Consider the following 19615-nt stretch of genomic DNA (forward strand, 5'->3'; position numbering starts at 1 on the left):
TGCAAACTCCGCACAGAAAGGCCCTTGTCGGCCACGGGGCTCGAACCCGGATCTTCTTGCTGTGAGGCGACAGCGCTAACCACTACACCACCGTGCCGCCGTAAGTTACCGGTATAAGATTATTTACAGTAATTTGCTTCAGAATGTGATTGTCTCAGTTTACCTGATTATTTAATTAGCCTTTTACGTTTTATCAGTGAAAATGCATGCATGTACATGTATGTTGCATAAGTTATAACACCTATGCTGTTTTAATGAGAGTCAACCCACAATCACTGAAGTCAAATCAGTCTTAGTTGAGCAAGTCGGTAACGGTATTTCTTACTTTCACCATAAATTTTTATTTATATGACTTTGATCTATAGCTGTCAAAGGCCTCGGCCTTAAAACCGGTTACCGCTGTGACATCACGCATTCGGGGCTGGCTGGCTCAGCGGGGCAGCTCGAATGCCAACTTTGCGGTTGATTTTAACTCTCAAAAATATATATATTTTTAATTTCCATTTATGCAGCATACAAGAGTCAAGGATGGAGATACTATCCACTCAGAAATGTATTTAAAAATAAAGGTTCTGCGTATCTCCTTTAAACAGAAGATCTTGTAGCTAACACATAGAACCAACTAGGTGGCACAGTTCAATACAATACACAATTATATAACCATATACAATTATAGAGAATAAGTATTTCACTAGCAGGAGATGATGAAGCTTAGATAATGAATTTAAGTGATGAAGGTTAAGCAAATGAAAGGATGCATTATATGCCTACATTTCAGCTGCCTTAATAAAAAAAAACCCACATTGTTACATTTTAGGTTAATCCAGTAACTACATTAGCCTGAGCAACACATTTATAATGAAAAACAATTAAAGTGTATGTAATACCTCTAAACCGCGAGTTGGTCTAGTGGTTAGCGTGTCCGCCTCTCAACCAGGAGATTGCGAGTTCTACTTGCGGTTGGGTCATACCAAAGATCATCATAAAAATGGTACCTACTACCATCTAGCAAGACACACTGCAATACAGATGTGAGTGGGGAGTCAAACTCTCGCGGTCACCAGAGGACTAGCCCCCCACTGCAACCCTAGCTGTATAGGCGAGAGGCTGAGGGTTATCAAAACGGAGATCGGCGCTGCACCCATACGCCTTAAAGAGCTGGTTAGTACTGGGACAGGACACTGCCTGGAAAGACCAGATTCTGGCATGAGATGGACTCTGACTTTTGAATGCCTCTCAACCCCACTTTTTTCCTTGTACAAAGCAACAATCATAATGTTGATTGGCCATGTGTTTTCGAACCAAAGCTGATTCAAAAGGCCATAAATTAATAGAAAATCAATAAGATCAGCCGATTGTCACGGAATCTGCCGAGACTGATCTAGAAGATCCCGAAGGGGTGCGTGACGTCACATGTGTAACAAGGATCCAGGTATCAGTTTCGTTCACGTGCGCAGCAGTGGTTAGACCAGTCTTGATATGGAATCACATTTTGGAGAGAATTCTGATCATGATTGGGATTCCTATATGTCGGATGAAGGGGCAGAAGATTATCAAGGATATTCCAGAGTAAATGGTTATCTTTTCGAGCCCCCAAAACGAGAAACTGCCAGTTCACGACAGTCCCACTCACCACCAACAGCGCATCACCAGCCAGAGAGAATTGGAAACACAGATTGGTTAATGGATTTTTATTCTAAGCTGGCCACTGCAAAATATAGGGAAAATATTTATATGTATCTCAATAAATGCAGAAATGCAATCTTTAAAGTGTACACTTATTCAGGGTGGCAGGGGATAGGTAGGAGACGGATGTACTGTAAGTGCAGAAGTATGTTTTATTAATGAAAAGTGACAAACAGGCAAACAATCCAAAACGGCAGGCAAGATCATAAACGAGAAACAAGCAATGGGTCGGGCGAGGCACAGAGTATCACAGGCACAGACCAAAAACGGAAACAAGGAACAGGGATCGGAAAACCAGGAGATCAACATGGAGAAAAATGGCTCAGCAAAGTGTACAAACCTCACATAATACTTCGCACCAACTGTGCGTTGACACAGTCCTTTTATAGGCACACTGATGCGTTTTAATCATGTGCAGGTGTGCATAATTAACAGCACGCGCGCAGTCCAGAACACGCCCGAGAGTCCTTCTGGTCCACGTGCCAAAGCGTGCAGGATTGACACAGTGTAATTACTGAAAGAAAATATGAAGTGGGCGATAATAGGGGAATCGACGAACTGTCCAAATGTCAGATCAAATGTCATTTATGAAATAAATGGGTTTCTTTTTGCTCCAATAATTCTCTGGTCGTGATTCTGTCTTGATTTGGGTAGATGCAGTGGCATGGTGCAACAGATGGAATATTTAATGAGATTTGTATAAATCATATACAAGTACATGTACCGCTGCATGTACTAATAAATATCATAATTATAATGTTATAATAGATAGAAATATGCAAATATTAGTGTCCATCATTTCGTGCCTTGACTCTAACACCAATGTAAATATATTCTCATCAATCTAGATCATTAGCTGGTGGTTATTAACTGATAATAATAAAAAAAGATGCATATTTACACGGGCTGTCATCAACTTGTCCACAGCTCTCCTCTTCTTGACAGGGGGTGTAAGTTTCGTTTGCGCCAACCTCACCCATTGTCACTTTAGATTAGTGTCTTTTCTCGGAAATTCGTGAACCGAATGTCCTGTTGTATAGGAATTTGAACATCCAAACACAATGCAGGGCTTTCCCATTGTTATTTTTGTAAGATTCCTACAACAATATCCAATTTTGTTGAGTAAACAAGCACAGAGTCAGATGAACGGAAACGACCCAGATAACCGGGGTTCCATGTGTGACGTCATGCGAGATTAGCCCCGGGGCAAGGCTGCCTTTTTCAGGGATCCGGAAGCCACAATTTATCAATAGTTTTGTGCTTGATAATAAAATAAATAATTTATATTAATTTCCCCCCTGCTTTATTAATTCATTTTGGTCATTACTAATGATGTATATTCATTTTACAGCATTACAATACGAAATTACATACACTTTAAAGAACACTGTGGCTTGACAGAACTTAGATGGAACCTCCTGTGACTAACTGAAAGAACAAACCAAAGCAAGAATGATGCACCACCAAATATACAATCAGCAATGAGATATAACCTCTCTCATCATGGACCATGATTAGCACTCAAAACTTAGCCGAAGTGGTCTTAGCTGTGGGATGTGAAAATGAAAAGCCCATTTACCTCTCCGTAAGCAGTTACAATTCCTGGCTTTCTCAGTCAGACATCTTGTAATTTCATGATACGCATCAGCCTAGGGGCTGCAGGCAGGAAAAAACGATAACACGTCTGTGTTGAGATACAAATGTGCGTCGATATGCAGTCCATCTTCATTGCCTGGAGTTTTATTCTTGTGCATCACTGAAATGCACCAGAACAGCTTCCGCAGGAACAACTGCCAATTTAAATATCCAAAATAACCAGGCTAAACCTTTTGTTCATAATTTGCCCCAACAGCAAAGCATCCAGGATGCATCATCCACATATTACTAAGAGACTACTTGACACCATTTAAGACACCACTCCAATTTCAAGTTTAGGGAAAAACAAACAAAAATGCAATCTTTCAATGAAAATGAATAGTTTATCAGAGTGGTTTCACTACTCAAAAAGACACTATAAGTTAATTCCAGCATGAACAGGACATGAATTCAGACTATTTATAACCCTAGTAAAAATATAGACAAATGATTTAGTGAGGGGCGGCACGGTGGTGTAGTGGTTAGCGCTGTCGCCTCACAGCAAGAAGGTCCGGGTTCGAGCCCCGTGGCTGGCGAGGGCCTTTCTGTGCGGTTTGCATGTTCTCCCCGTGTCTGCGTGGGTTTCCTCCGGGTGCTCCGGTTTCCCCCACAGTCCAAAGACATGCAGGTTAGGTTAACTGGTGACTCTAAATTGACCGTAGGTGTGAATGTGAGTGTGAATGGTTGTCTGTGTCTATGTGTCAGCCCTGTGATGACCTGGCGACTTGTCCAGGGTGTACCCCGCCTTTCGCCCGTAGTCAGCTGGGATAGGCTCCAGCTTGCCTGCGACCCTGTAGAACAGGATAAAGCGGCTAGAGATAATGAGATGAGATGATTTAGTGAAGAGAAACCAGGATATCTTTGTGAGGCTTTTTGGGGGGGCGGGAGGTGCTTGTGGATTGTGGGTGTTTTGAACTGACTCACAGATCAGGATACTTCAGCTCCAGGGCTCACACTCTCTCAGCTGTTTGTGTGGAGGACAAAGAAGATGCAGAGCATTCTTCAGCATACATATTTGTTTCATTTGAACAGAATTCTGATGATTGTAGGTATATTTAAATAAATGACACTCAGAGCCTAAAGTCCACATTAGCTTGCTGGTAAGGGGTATAAAGAAAGTGGGAGATTCAGTGGGTCAGGGAAAAGACACTCCTTTCATGGATCACTGACATTTAACTCACCAGGAAGAAACCGAGCACATGGAACACATGTGAAGCACACTACTCTCACACATGGTGCTGTAAGACTGCCTGATCTGAGCTGTTTTCAACAGGAGTATGACTGTGTACTGTATACTGTGTGCCATTCAGTTATAGCTAGTGGTGTTTATATTCTAGGGAAAGAAAAGGGCCTTCATAAGAGAAGACCCCGAGTGGAACTGCTGCCCCATATAGTAATGAGAAAGCTGAATGGCCTAACAGTTGAATCTCACAAGACAGGCTCCTTATTATAGGCTGTAGTATATGCATTTGGCCAGAATTTGCCCCATATGAAATCCAAGTAATGTGTATTGAACTACCTTAAACACAAACATCTCTCGACGCAAGATGGCAAGCGTGTTGAAGTCACCGTCACAGATGTTAGGCTTGGCGTTGGGATGAGCTGGTTTGTCTCCTGTGGGTAAACGTGGTGGTCGTGTCTGACGGTCATGTTTTCGCGGGTCTGTGGGGGGGTGAGATCGTGGAAGGGGGGCTGTTGGTAAAGGTTTCGTAGGCTGAGGAATCTTGTCTGGGGGCCCTAAAAAAAAAAAAAAAAGACACATTAGGTTTAGAAACACACATACACATTATATGTTGGACACACCTTATGTAATTCATTGTTTTTCTTAATTTTTATTAATTAAAAGACACTTCATATCTTACGGTAATGATGGATGTTGTTTCTCTTTACGGAGTTGAGCGGTTCTTGACATAATATGGACTACTTCAGTTGTGGAATAGGGCTATTTACTGTATTTTTATTATTGTTTACTGTTTGATCTCAAACGCATTAAGAAGGCAAAAAATTGCACTAATTAACTTTTGACGAGGCACAGCTGTTAATTGAAAAGCATTCCAGGTGATTACCTCATGAAGCTGGGTAAGATAATGCCGATCGTGTGTAAAGCGTCATCAAGGTAAACGGTGGCTAATTTGAAGAATCTAAAATATGAAACATATTGTTTTTTTAATCAATGTTTGTTTACCACATAATTCTATGCGTGTTCCATTTGTTATTTCATACCGTAGTTTTGATGTCTTCAAAACAATGTAGAAAACAGTCAAAATACAGAAAAACCTATGAATGAGTAGGGCTGTCCAAAGGTTTGACTGGAACTATATCTTGCTCACCTTACAAAGGTTAACACAAAGAGAAAAGTGAATTTTACATGACATTTTACTAGCTATGTTGAAGTCTTTCTCGAAGGTATATGAAAACACACTATGACATGCTATCATAACTACTGCATTAAATACATTCTAGTGCACTCATTCAATAAGTGTGCTTTTAGCTTGAAACATTACACTAAAGGTACACCAATAAGCAAGTGATTCTAAATTAAATAAATATTAGTTTTAATTTCTTACGTAATAAGACCACTTTACCTAAAATGTTTGTGACATAAGGAAAACTGCAATGAGGTTGAGTGTCACAAAAATGTTTGTAAGGAAATGATGAGTGAATAAAATAACGATCCCATGATGTTTTCACAGAGGTAAGCTCAGACAAATTGGGGGGGGGGGGGGGGGGGGGGGTGAGTGAGTGAATTAGATAGATAGATACAGTGGTGCTTGAAAGTTTGTGAACCCTTTAGAATTTTCTATATTTCTGCATAAATATGACCTAAAACATCATCAGATTTTCACACAAGTCCTAAAAGTAGATAAAGAGAACCCAGTTAAACAAATGAGACAAAAAATAATATACTTGGTCATTTATTTATTGAGGAAAATGATCCAAAATTACATATCTGTGGGTGGCAAAAGTATGTGAACCTCTAGGATTAGCAGTTAATTTGAAGGTGAAATTAGAGTCAGGTGTTTTCAGTCAATGGGATGACAATCAGGTGTGAGTGGGCACCCTGTTTTACTTAAAGAACAGGGATCTATCAAAGTCTGATCTTCACAACACATGTTTGTGGAAGTGTATCATGGCACGAACAAAGGAGATTTCTGAGGACCTCAGAAAAAGCATTGTTGATGCTCATCAGGCTGGAAAAGGTTACAAAACCATCTCTGAAGAGTTTGGACTCCACCAATCCACAGTCAGACAGATTGTGTACAAATGGAGGAAATTCAAGACCATTGTTACCCTCCCCAGGAGTGGTCGACCAACAAAGATCACTCCAAGAGCAAGGCGTGTAATAGTTGGCGAGGTCACAAAGGACCCCAGGGTAACTTCTAAGCAACTGAAGGCCTCTCTCACATTGGCTAATGCTAATGTTCATGAGTCCACCATCAGGAGAACACTGAACAACAATGGTGTGCATGGCAGGTTTGCAAGGAGAAAGCCACTGCTCTCCAAAAAGAACATTGCTGCTTGTCTGCAGTTTGCTAAAGATCATGTGGACAACCCAGAAGGCTATTGGAAAAATGTTTTGTGGACGGATGAGACCAAAATAGAACTTTTTGGTTTAAATGAGAAGCGTTATGTTTGGAGAATGGAAAACACTGCATTCCAGCATAAGAACCTTATCCCATCTGTGAAACATGGTGGTGGTAGCAGGGTTTCCAGCAGCGCTTTATAGTTAGGGCGGCCGCCTTGACAACAACTGCCCCCCACCTTGACTACGTCCCCCTGGAAAAAAAAAAAATCTGCTGCATCCACGCATGCATAGGCAATTAAAATACGGCCGCATCGCGATGAGGCCGAATAGCGGCATCTGCTGGTTAAATATGTTACTGCGCCATCTATCACCTGTTGCTACGCCAACATTATTTTTTTTTTAACGGGAAGAGGCTAATTATCCGGCAGAACAACTATCTGAACACAACTATCTGAAGTTGTGTCAGACGAGAAGTGTTTTTGCACGTTGTGCAATTGTATGCTGTACCTTGCATTTAGTTACTGCTTTCTTTATTTATAAAGAGTAAATAAGATGATGTTTCCCTTATGATCCTGTAAACACCTACCTCCACCCCAATCACAAACAAGACTCAACAGTGCCCCTTCAGAGTTTACAGACAACTATATGAAGTTGCATCACACTAGAATACTTGCACATATTGTGTGATTGTATGTTGTTATCTTGTTATTGTGTTATTGCACTTTAACTGTTTTGTTTATTTATAAAGAGTTCAGTAAATAAAAGAAGGCTGTTGCCCTTAAAGAAGTTGTTGGCCCTGTGATCCAGATTTCTCGCCAACGTCGCCCAAACAGGACACCGCCCGCCCAACCCGGCTCGACTGTCGCCGCCGCCACTGCCCCCCGGGCAATGCCCCCTCCCCCCTGGTCACCACCTTGACTAACTGATTTTCTGCAGGAAACCCTGGGTAGCATCATGGTTTGGGCCTGTTTTGCTGCATCTGGGCCAGGATGGCTTGCCATCCTTGATGGAACAATGAATTCTGAATTATAACAGCGAATTCTAAAGGAAAATGTCAGGACATCTGTCCATGAACTGAATCTCAAGAGAAGGTGAGTCATGCAGCAAGACAACGACCCTAAGCACACAAGTTGTTCTACCAAAGAATGGTTAAAGAAGAATAAAGTTAATGTTTTGGAATGGCCAAGTCAAAGTCCTGACCTTAATCCAATTGAAATGTTGTGGAAGGACCTGAAGCGAGCAGTTCATGTGAGGAAACCCACCAACATCCCAGAGCTGAAGCTGTTCTGTACGGAGGAATGGGGTAAAATTCCTCCAAGCCGGTGTGCAGGACTGATCAACAGTTACCGGAAACGTTTAGTTGCAGTTATTGCTGCACAAGGGGGTCACACCAGATACTGAAAGCAAAGGTTCACATACTTTTGCCACTCACAGATATGTAATATTGGATAATTTTCCTCAATAAATAAATGACCAAGTATAATATTTTTGTCTCATTTGTTTAACTGGGTTCTTTTTGTCTACTTTTAGGACTTGTGTGAAAATCTGATGATGTTTTAGGTCATATTTCTGCAGAAATATAGAAAATTCTAAAGGGTTCACAAACTTTCAAGCACCACTGAATGTTGATTTAAGATAACCAGTTTGTAAAAGTCAACAGGCTGTTAATATGTTAATCAAGCCCATGATAATCAAGCCCAATCAAAAATCAGAGACATTTTTTATTTCATGCCACAAAATAACCGTAAAAAACATGAATGATTTGCAGTGGTGAAAAATGATGCATCCTGAGTCCCACCACCCTCACACCCATTAGCAATCAGGAAATCACTTTCCTTGTTAAACTCCATGTAACTTATATGTATACTCTGCTTCCTGTTGCTGTAATCTCTAATGGAAAATGGTCTGGTTTGAATGCTTTTTTTGCATATTCGTCTATGTGCAAGTTCCACAGGCTGTTTCTGACTGTTATCTTACACCCTGATCTTCTGCGTCAGACCACATCCTGTGTGTATGGACTTTTGCGCCTCTCCACAGAAGAAAGGCTGGAAAGGAAATGGAAGAGGAAGAGCAGAGAATGGAGAGAGGGGGTGGGAGTGTACTGAGGATGTGACCATCTGCCCAAGGAGCCCAGGTCTGACCTGCCCTTGCAGTTGTATAGGATGGGCAGAGTATAGTGGAGAAAGGAAGCCAGGGAAAGAGAGCAGGGGGTGAGAGGAAACGACTATCTATTTAATGAATGCGGAAATCAGTCTTCTTTGTCTTTTGTATTGCTGCCTATTAGTTCTAAATATCTTTGTGTCAGTTAAAAAAATTAAAATCTAAATATGAACGTTAGAACCTTTACCAGCACATGCTGCAAAAGTCCATCATTCATTCCAGTTTCAATACTGGTAAATTTTCAGGTGATTGTAAATATGCCACAACAGACTTCTGAAAGTCAGGAACATTCATGGTTTTTCCAGAACAGTAGAATAATCTAAGCTATTTGTGGGTTGGTAATCAAATCAAGTGGGTAAAACAAGTAAATAGGATTCTATATGGGTTGTTTTACAATCAGGGTACGCAAGCTAAAAATCACATTTAACACTTATTATCTTCAATATCAAAAGGCTTGACTAAATAAACTTGGTTGTTTATTGTAGCCCTGTGATAGCTCTATTTACCATGCAAAAAAAATTGGTGATAACGTTATTTTTGGTGAATATATGGCAATATATGTCATATTTAGCAAAATTACTCGTGTCATTTAGAAAAAGTGCTTTTTTGACTACAGGCAGCTCCAAAAGGGATGCACTTACATCATTCTTTATACCATAAAACACATATTTGGTTCCATATCATTGGAAACATAGTTAAGTTTTAATGTTGAATGCCAGTAAGTTTTCAGACTATTTTGGTCAAATTAGTATGTAATTGTGTCAAAAAATGTCCTCTCCGAGACAGCTAATTTTTCAATATAAAATAACATATCTAAAATGATTATTTTCATCCTAAAATGTGGTCAAGATATTGGGACATAAATATTAGACACAACTAACACAAAGCTTACAGCCTTATATTTAAAAGCACTACGGAAATAGTGGATTCTGAATTGTCAAAAAAAAAACGTCCTCTCCGAGAATCACTTCATTTGTTTTTCCCATCTTATAGCAGATTACACAAAACTACCATACACACAATGTCAAAAAATTACCTGAAATCTGTTCTTTAACTTGTCCTTCACTTAAAAACTGGTACAAGAACCAGTCTGAATCAATTTGAATTTTGGACCCCTGTGACACAAACTTTGTCCCCTGATTGTAAAACAACCCATATCTTATTGTCTCTGCTACGTTGGGCAGGAGCCTTCAGTAACTGTAGCTGGCTATATTTCATACTTAATTTATGAAGCGACATCCACTAAGAAATACACATCTGCTGGCCATAAGATTACTTGAATGTGTGAATCTGAAAAAGGAAAGTGCTTCCAGACAAATGACCATAGTGAGCTACAGTGGCCACGTTTTTGACTAGCCATGATCAGATCTGACTGAGGCTGCAGCTCTTACCATAAATCTTCTGGATGCCCTGGAGGTCATCATGAGGCAGCTTGAAGTTCTCTGTGTCCATGTACTGATAGAAGGGGGCCATGATGGCTGTGGGGTCATTGGAGTGCTCCAAACCTAATGCATGGCCCAGCTCATGCACAGCCACCAGGAACAGGTCATTTCCTACACAAAGAAAAACACACAAATCTGAGCCTTTGAACTAACCAAAGAGCATGGGAATAACAGCCCTGTGTACTGTGTGTGTGTGAGATTGTACTTTGCCTTAGGGTCTACTCCAGAACAGAAAACCCAGTGAGACCACAGCAACTGATGGGACCCATTACTGTACCAGGCACTGTCCCTAAACATATCCACACAGCGAAATGTTGTACTTTCCGAGGGCATGGAACACTATGCCCTTACAGCTCTGTAATGATACTGTGATTTTATACTGGAGTAAACTGTGGGCCCAAAAAAGTCCCGCTGGCTGTGAGCCAAAGCTCTGTCTCCAACTAGCGCTGTGTGACGTTAACCAAGGACCGCAGAGTGCAGACACAGATGTACACAGCCACATCACCAACTACAGAACACTGATCAGTCCACCTCTGCTCTTTTGTTTACGTCCTCCTTTCTCTTTCATTTACCTCATGTCTCTCCCTTTCATATTACTTGACTCCGGTTATATGTTTTGCCTTCATCTCTCTCTGCTTCTTTGTTGTTATTCTCTAATGCTCCTTGACAGTGTCATTAACAGGGACAAAGAAATCTCAGACTATTTCCCGCCACCCTTTTATTTGATTTCGTCAGATTTCCTTGGCTCAGAAGACCTTTGGGAGATTGGTCAGGTGATGTGTTAAGTCTTCTACGGCAATTCGTTCTGTGTCAGCCTTGAGAGTGACAGTACGAGCCAGCATCAGGGCTAAACACTGCTGTAGATAATATGCATAATGAAGTCACTTTGGTTTTGTTCTAAATAACTCCACTAAGTGAAGACCTCAAAAAGCATTAAAGAAAGGAATGATGAAACTGTTATTAGAATTTATTCGGGGGGGAAAAAAGTAACCAAATTGTGCCTGTTCTTCTAGGGATACATGCAAATATGTGAAATAAAGAGTGGGAGAGTGAGTGCGGAGAAAGTGAGATAGTATAATGATATAAGAATCACTTGTGGCATGAGAGGAATTGGAGCATATTGCTATGTAAATGAGGTGTTTGAGATATCTACTCTGGTCGATTCCCCTGACACAACACGCACGTGCACACACACACACACAGACAGAGAGAGAGAGAGAGAGAGAGAGAGAGAGACAAAAACACACATCTCTTCCACTCCTCAGTGATGAGGCATATTGGGTTGAGATGAGGTAGCCTGCAGTGGTTTTCTTCTCCTTCCTCTCGTTTTTCCTTTGAAACCCAGAATCACATAAACAAAATGGCTCTACCCATGGTCCTGTTTAATTATGAAACACTTAAGAAGATAGTCCTTCCTGCATAAAATATACAAGATAGAATGAACCAGTGTGGGACAACAACTGAAAGAAGCATGTCAGCACAGAGAAGCACAGAGTCTGGCTTACGCCTGGTCAGATGTGGTTCTACCGTAAATGCAGCAACAAGAACAAACTCTCAAAAGTCTGCAACATTCATATTTGTTTGGGTTTTTTTTTTCCCCCCAGAACAGTAGAATGATCCCCAGCTGCACACTATTAATCAAACAACGTGCGTAAAACCTGTACAAGTCTGTATTTTTCCAGTGTCTGTTCAAATAAAATGGAGGCTTGAGGGTCACAGTTTTCAGTGTTACCTTATCAAAGAAAGAGAATATTACATTCCATGGTCTCGGTGTTTGGCAAGAGAGCTACATTAAAACAGTTTACAGACTACTATATAAAAACTGCAGCACTCTTTCAATAAATGTTGCTAGCTCTAGTTCAAGCTGCAAAATCTTAAATTATGAAGCTGCACGCACTACTGACGTTAATTCTGAATAATATTCCAAACAGCACGCCAAACCAAAGTTAATGTACACCGATCAGCTATAAAATAAAAAAAAAACACTGACAGGTAAATGGAATTACATGGATTATGTTTTTACACTGGCACCTGTCAAGGGGTGGGATATATTACACTACGTTCAGACTGCAACCTGAAACGACCCATATCCGATTTGTTGTGAAATCCGATTTTTTTGTTAGGCCGTTCACATTACCAATTATATGAGACTTGTATGCGATCTCCAATATGAACGGAAAACGACGCAAAAGTGTCCCGCATGCGCAAATTGACACGTAATAAGCACATCTACGTAATACGTAAACCAAAAAAAGCGCACTCTTCATGTTTAATGATTTTTTTTGTTGTTGTTTAATTATCTGGTTAGTGTTAAAGTGTGAGGTCTCGTGTGTGTTTTTGTTTCTGAACTGAAATGAAAATGTGTAGCCTGGTAATGAGGGTTGACTCCTAAATGTCTCTTTAATTTCTATATAAGTGCACTACATGTTACTAGGAAGTAATGGATTTTTAAACTCTGTATAGTGCACTCGAGCTTCAGTAGGCAGTCATTTGGGATACGGCCGCTGTATTACCAAACTCTTAATTCAGGCTTAATAATTTGCACATATTTATTTCGTCATATTAATAAACTTTTTCTACATTTTTATAAATATTTATTTAGATTGTTTATAGCCAGCTGAATTCTGCAACTTCTCTCAGCGCTGGCTCAAGGTGCAGAAACACCAGTGCAGTTTGCTATGGAGATGAGGCGAGACCTGGCGATGTGGTTTTTGTGGCAGTGGCGGAACTCACACAATAATCTGATTAATGCGGGCAGCAGAGTAATGAGACCGAAGGTGTCAAATTACTGGAAATTTCCAGAACAATCTTATAATCTTGTAATACAGGATGGTTTAAGTTATAAATCAGTTATAGAAACTGTTTTATTTAATCAGGCTAACAGATCAACATCCAGGTCCCTACCAAATCCACCATTAGCTTGATCAATTCTATAAAAGTCTATTTAAATTCTGAAAACTGTACAAATGTTGTTTTCCACCAAAGAGGCGGGATTAGCCAACACAGAATAGTGATGTTTGTCTCTTGTCGATGACGTGTAGGTCGCATGAATGCGACCTGTCCGGTCAGACTGCAGTCGCATGTGAAAATATCGGATATGCATCGGATTTAGGACCACATATCCAAGCGGCCTGGGTCGCATGTGAAAAAATCGGATCTGTGTCGTTCAGATTGTCAATAACAAATCGGATACAGGTCGCATATGGGCAAAAATATCGGATATGGGTCGTTTCAGGGTGCAGTCTGAACGTAGTCTTAGGCAGCAAAAGAACAGTCGGTTCTCAAAGTTGATGTGTTGGAAGCAGGAAAAATGGGCAATTGCAAGGATCTGAGTGACTTTCACAAAAACCAAATTATTACCCTGTCCACACTAGGGATTTTGTACCGATATGAAACTACTTTCGTACCGCAACACCTGTCCACACTAGCAACTATACCGGTACTGCAGCGGTATAACTGTATCGGTACGAAACCCACAAATGTATGGGTTTCGTACCGGTACAGTATCGGTACTGTAGCGCTTCGCTGTAGTGTGGACAGATGAAGCGGTTCTGTATCGATACAAATATAATGCGCAAGCGCAAAGTCACACACCTCAATCGATGTCTTCGCTGAATAAAATAGTGAAGAACGGAGATTCGTTTGTTTCTTTCTCAACTGCCTCGCGCGTTTTATACGATTCGACTGAATAAATGACCACCAGAAATACAGACTGTACATTGACAACAAAAAGCACACACACGTTGTTTCATCCGCCATATTTTCGGAAGGAAGTTACTCGGTAACCACGGAAACATTTCGCGCACGCGCATTTCAACTACCGTGAAAGAAAACCGCAAACATTTCTCGCTAGTGTGGACAGATGCACTAAACTGTACCGGTATACTTTGTATCGATACAGTTATACCACTATCGTACCGGTATAAGTGTGAACACAGCAAAAGATGGCTAGATGACTGGGTCTGGGCATCTTCAAAATGTCACATCTCGTGGGGTGTTCCCGGTATGCAGTGCTTAACACCTACCAAAAGTGGTCCAAGGAAGGTGAACTAGTGACAGGATCATGGGGGCCCAAGGCTAGCCCGTATGGTCCAGTCCCACAGAAGCGCTATGGTAGCACAAACTGCTGAAAAAGTTAATGCTGACTAAAACAGAAAGGTGTCAACATTAACTTTTTCAGCAGTTTGTGCACAATGAGCCTTAATTTTATGGTTTTATGAAGCTCTATCGGAGACTAAACACTAGACCTTGTTAGCAATGGGCAGTTTATTACAAATGAGGAGGAAACAGTAGACATTCTCTCACATTCTTACACACACACACAATGAATCATTCATGACTCCCTTCAGCACAGTGGACCAAGTCCGGAGCTGGGTTCCCACTGAAACATTTCACAAAATAAAAACAACAATTTTCCAAAATGTCCACAAAAGAAAATGTGAATGAATCCATTAGCTACAGTCTTGTGAAAATCCTGAAGAGAGCATAAAAATGATTATGGAGAGAAGATGATAAGGTCCAATATTCTGTGTTTCGCCTGTGCACAGGAAGTAAACGGCAGTGTAATGGAAAGGTTTAACGTCTGAGGCTCATTTACCCATTCCTTCATTCACTCGTCTTCAGTAAATACATTCTCTTGGTCAGGTTAGTTAATAATCAAGGACAGCTTTTGTTTCTTCGTCTGCCTAAATGAGTGTTTGCTGTGACCATGTTGATTTTTAGATACATGTGACATGTCCCAAATCTGTTTCATCACTCTTTCACATATTGCTTTTATCAAGAAAACAACCTTTCTACCGAAGCCAAGTGTAAAGATTTTTTGCCCAGTATTTAGCCAGTTTTTGCATTTTCAGAAACTGAAAAAAGAGCTGGATAGGAAATCCAACAGTGATTACAACAAAAGAGAAAAGTGTGGGAACAAGACGGCAACTTTCATCCCAGTGACCTTAAACAATTGCCTCATTTTGAACGCAGGCCTCTCCTGACTCTCAGGCTTGGGATGCTGTCTCAGCTCCTGTAATGTACACAAGGCTCTCCACAGGGACCTCTGCTGCAGCATTTTGTTCTGGATGACGATGTTGGCCCGTGCCTGCAGGGCACTTACTAAATATGCAGTCCTCCAGGGAGACAGTATTTCAAGGAAAATAGAACAATACTGGTGGCCTTACAAGATCTCCTTCCAGAGCCTTGAAGCAGTCCACCTTCCTTTGGTCTGTAGTGAACACTTTCACATTTATTTGTTCTCCTCATTTCTCTGGTGCAAACAAAGGGGGAAGAAGAGAGAACTTTGCAGGACCAAATGAAAACCAGCCCGTTAACACGTTCTCTCAATGCTCATCAACATAAACCTAAGATCGAACACGAATTACTCATGTAGCACAAACCCAGGTGAGCCTGCCCAAACGTGCGCTTCATTAGATGTCCATGTATAATGTGTGCGCCAGTAACCAACTAAGAATAGAGCATGACTCTTTACCATAATGATCATACCATGGATTAGGAATTATCTGGAATTCATTCATTTTCAATGCCGAGGAGAACATGCAAACTCCACACAGGAAGACCCTGGTTGACCGGCAGGTTCAAACCTGGAACCTGCTGTGACTATGAGGCGACAGTGCTAACCACAGCACCACCATGCCACCCTTATCTGGAATTATTCCTCAAATATCAATTCGGAATTATTTTATTTGTGGGGAGCAGCTGTCCCCAGAAGGATAGGACAGTTTTGACTCACAGCGGTCTCAAAAATAGCCGGTCACCGGCGGTAAATCGCCGGCTATGGCTTGTTATGCCGCCGGCTATTGTCAGTCGAGTCACAAAATTTAATATTAAATATTTCCGACAGCAAAAAAGTTGTGAACGTAAATTACATCCACTATGTCATGTATGTCCGTTGGCGCGTCAACTGTGTTTACATCCTTGACACGAGTGCAGCCATTACTGCCGCCTGTGTTGCCAGATTGTGTTTACATCCTCGACACGAGTGCAGCCATTACTGCCGCGTGTGTTGCCAGATCACGCGATTTCCCGCCCAATTTGGGCGGTTTCAAGTGCATTTTGGCGGGTTTTGAACATATTTTGGGCTGTAAAACGTCAGCAGTATCTGGCAACATATATTTTTACTTAATACAAGAAATTAATGGATGCCAACGTTTTTGCCAAAATGGTATTTTATTTTCCATTGTTTAGGCAGCTTCAGCATCATACTGTGAGATTCTGTTCAAATTGTTTTTTTCTTCTATGAAGCCTGAGCCATTTATTTTATTAGTTTATAATTATTGTTTAATTTAGTCTTCAGGAGAGACTGCCTGCACACAGTACTAGTATTAATAGTTTTTTTTTTCTTACATGAAAGCTGAGGCATTTATATTATATTTTAAGGTAACTTCATGTTGCGCTGAGGTTCTCTGCACTTTAACTTTTGAACCAACAGGAGCATTTGGATAAGTAAAGCCTATTTTTCTGCATTTTTGTAGTCCTGGTAATCTTTTATATTGGTAAAGTTGTTTATAGGGCCATTTCTCAGTGTCTGTTTTTTTAATCAATAGTTTTTCAGTAATAACTTAATATTTAACATATCACTCAGTTTTAAACAACCCCCGCGCCTCCCCCATAGTCTCCAAAATTTCTGTGGGAAACACTGGCGTGCGTAACAACGCTAATCAAGCTTAAGCTAGACGACCCGCTTCAAATACCCGTCCCGGGTAAATGTTATCTCAATTTTAGATGGCCTGTTCCAAACCATCCCGCCCCATGAAAAATTCGTACTTGCATATCTCTCTCTCTCTCTCTCTCTCTCTCTATCTATCTATCTATATATCCCTGCACGCTTTGCGTGCATTATGTCTGCCGCTGGCAGACATTTTACCATTTTGCACCCTGCTATAAATTATTTGTACCCTGCTATTCTCCCAAACTTTGAAGCCCCTGGAATCATCACTTTATTTTGCCAAAAGGTTTTGTTTTGGTTATTGAGGTTTAGGTTAGTGCTAGTGCATCATTAAATATCTGCATTAATATTTCTGCCTCGGACAGAAATATTAATGCAGATATTTCTGCCTGTTCACGGTTGTCTGGTCTTGAATCCCCTGACTTCTGATGTGACACCACATGGTCACATGTCCTCGTAGGCCATGCTCTAAAAAAATGAAGCTTTTTATAGTCTCAAAAATCTTATGACACTGTTTATTTATCACTGCAGCAGGCACAACTCTATGATATCCCATGAGATGAAGCGATGGCACTTTATCTAAAATATGGGGCAGGGCTCCTGCACAATAGTGGATTATAAACGTTTTGTATACCGGCTGATTTACTGTGCTTGTTTTGTTGTTTTTCAGCAGACATGACCATGAAAGTACGGAGTTCAGAACAAGGTGGATTTTATTTTCTATCGATAGGTAGAAAGAGAGAGAGACAGGAATAAAGCTGAGTGCTCACATTCCTGGCATTCTTTCATTATGTTTTGCTAATTCCAAGACAGATCAGTTTCTCAGGCTCATTCATGAGTATGAAGAAATCAGCCAGACAGACTGAGTATTGTGAAGGGTCCAGCTGCCTTTCCATCTCTCCATTTCTCCCTCGGTCTCATTTTTAAATTCTAATGTTCTTGAATTTTGCTCTGAAGTTTCTTCTTTTCATTCCCTCAAGCATCTTGTTGATTTTGCACTGTTTATACACTCAGACTGAGGCTTATATACGCCAATGTTATCTTGCAGTCTACAGCTCTCTTTGATGCGAGTTTAGACTGCTGAAGGTCAGGGGAGATTAAGGACGGTGGTCCACGTCCAGTCGGCTTGGCGAGAAGCACTGCGCAGGCGGAAGAGGCTATTGCTCCTCACATGGAAAGTTAATGCTCGAGTCAGTGGGTGAGTGGCTATTTTGAGGGCTTGCCTAGTGGGTGACAGCAGGGTGCTCTCTCATACAGCAAAGCACACTGCACAAATAGAACTCAAAACACTAGCTCTGGACACCTAACTGCAACTGACACCGCATTCACATCCCTCACAAATGCATTTCTTACTGAGTCAAAGAGGACAAACCTCTCAATAAAATATCTCGCACGTATATCCATGATCACAAGCGGAGGAGAAAGTCGTGCAATTATTCCCAAATGTTTAACAGTCAAGATAATCTTATCATGGTGATAGGAAACAAGCTAAAACATAAGCCTAGGTCACAACCGGACGTACGATTTTTTGGCCGTGCGATTTTTGGCGTTTCCCAAATTGCTGCGTTTTTTTTGTTCATGGAGAAAGACGCACGTTGGTCGTAAGTTTGTCTTGCAACCTGAAAAAAACGTAAGCGCCCGTAGAGTTTGTTTGACATGACAAAGAACCTCTGCGGCCGGTCTGCGGCCAGTCTACGGCTCGAAAATCAGCACGTCACATGCGTGCCCTCCGTGCGTTTCTTGCACGTAGACCGGCTGTAGGAGCACGTACGGCCGGTTGTGACCGAGGCTATAGGTAAGAACAGTTTCCTTAATTTACGAGAACACTTGTCATGCCTCACAAAGTTGTAAGAGAGATCAAATCCATGCTCACGCTCTCCATCTCTCTTTATTTCCCTTGTGCAGACAGCATGCTGATAGCCATCGGACACATGCAGCCAATGAATGAAGAAGACTTTATTATTTTCCAGTTGAAGAAGAGCTATGGCTTATCAGCGACACAGGCGCACACATCCTGCCAACCATCCACCGAGCAAGGAGATGGAGTCCACAACACAAGGACACTGTTGGCCCCTTCACACAGCTGAGCCCGCACCATTAATTCAGGCCAACACATGGACAGCAACACACTGGAGTGAGAGAGAGGTTGAACCGCTGAACTACAGTTGAACCAGTGTAGACAGTATGAACATATGATCAGTGCAGGGTTTCCCCAGGTTTGACCACCATAAATTTAAGACCTTTTTAAGACCACTTAAATGAGAATTAAGACCTACATCGCACCCATTATGCGGTCGTAGAACACCAGATCAAATTCCCAATAATGACAAATGTTTCAAGTAAAAATACTTTTATTATAAAGGTTATATACTTAAAAGTCATTATGTGCATTGCTTGTCGAATCTTCACATTCAAGACAAGCAAGACGGAATTTTGTTATGTAAGACGTTTCGTTTTTTCCACAGGAGAATGTTGTAGCGACTTCCAAGTCTG

General features: G+C 41.1%; 1 protein-coding gene across 1 annotated transcript in view; it reads right to left on the bottom strand.

Moving 5' to 3' along the window:
* Positions 1-19615, bottom strand: part of LOC132886907 (matrix metalloproteinase-16-like) — a 126011-nt gene that overhangs the window by 25503 nt on the left and 80893 nt on the right. Inside the window, exons 5-6 of the mRNA XM_060922121.1 lie at positions 10399-10560; positions 4841-5058 (exon numbers count right to left, since the gene is read on the bottom strand). Of these exons, the coding sequence (XP_060778104.1) occupies positions 4841-5058; positions 10399-10560 (380 nt within the window). The remainder of the gene's footprint in view (positions 1-4840; positions 5059-10398; positions 10561-19615) is intronic.

The sequence above is a fragment of the Neoarius graeffei genome, chromosome 5, assembly GCF_027579695.1.
Source record: "Neoarius graeffei isolate fNeoGra1 chromosome 5, fNeoGra1.pri, whole genome shotgun sequence".
Classification (NCBI taxonomy): Eukaryota; Metazoa; Chordata; class Actinopteri; order Siluriformes; family Ariidae; genus Neoarius; species Neoarius graeffei.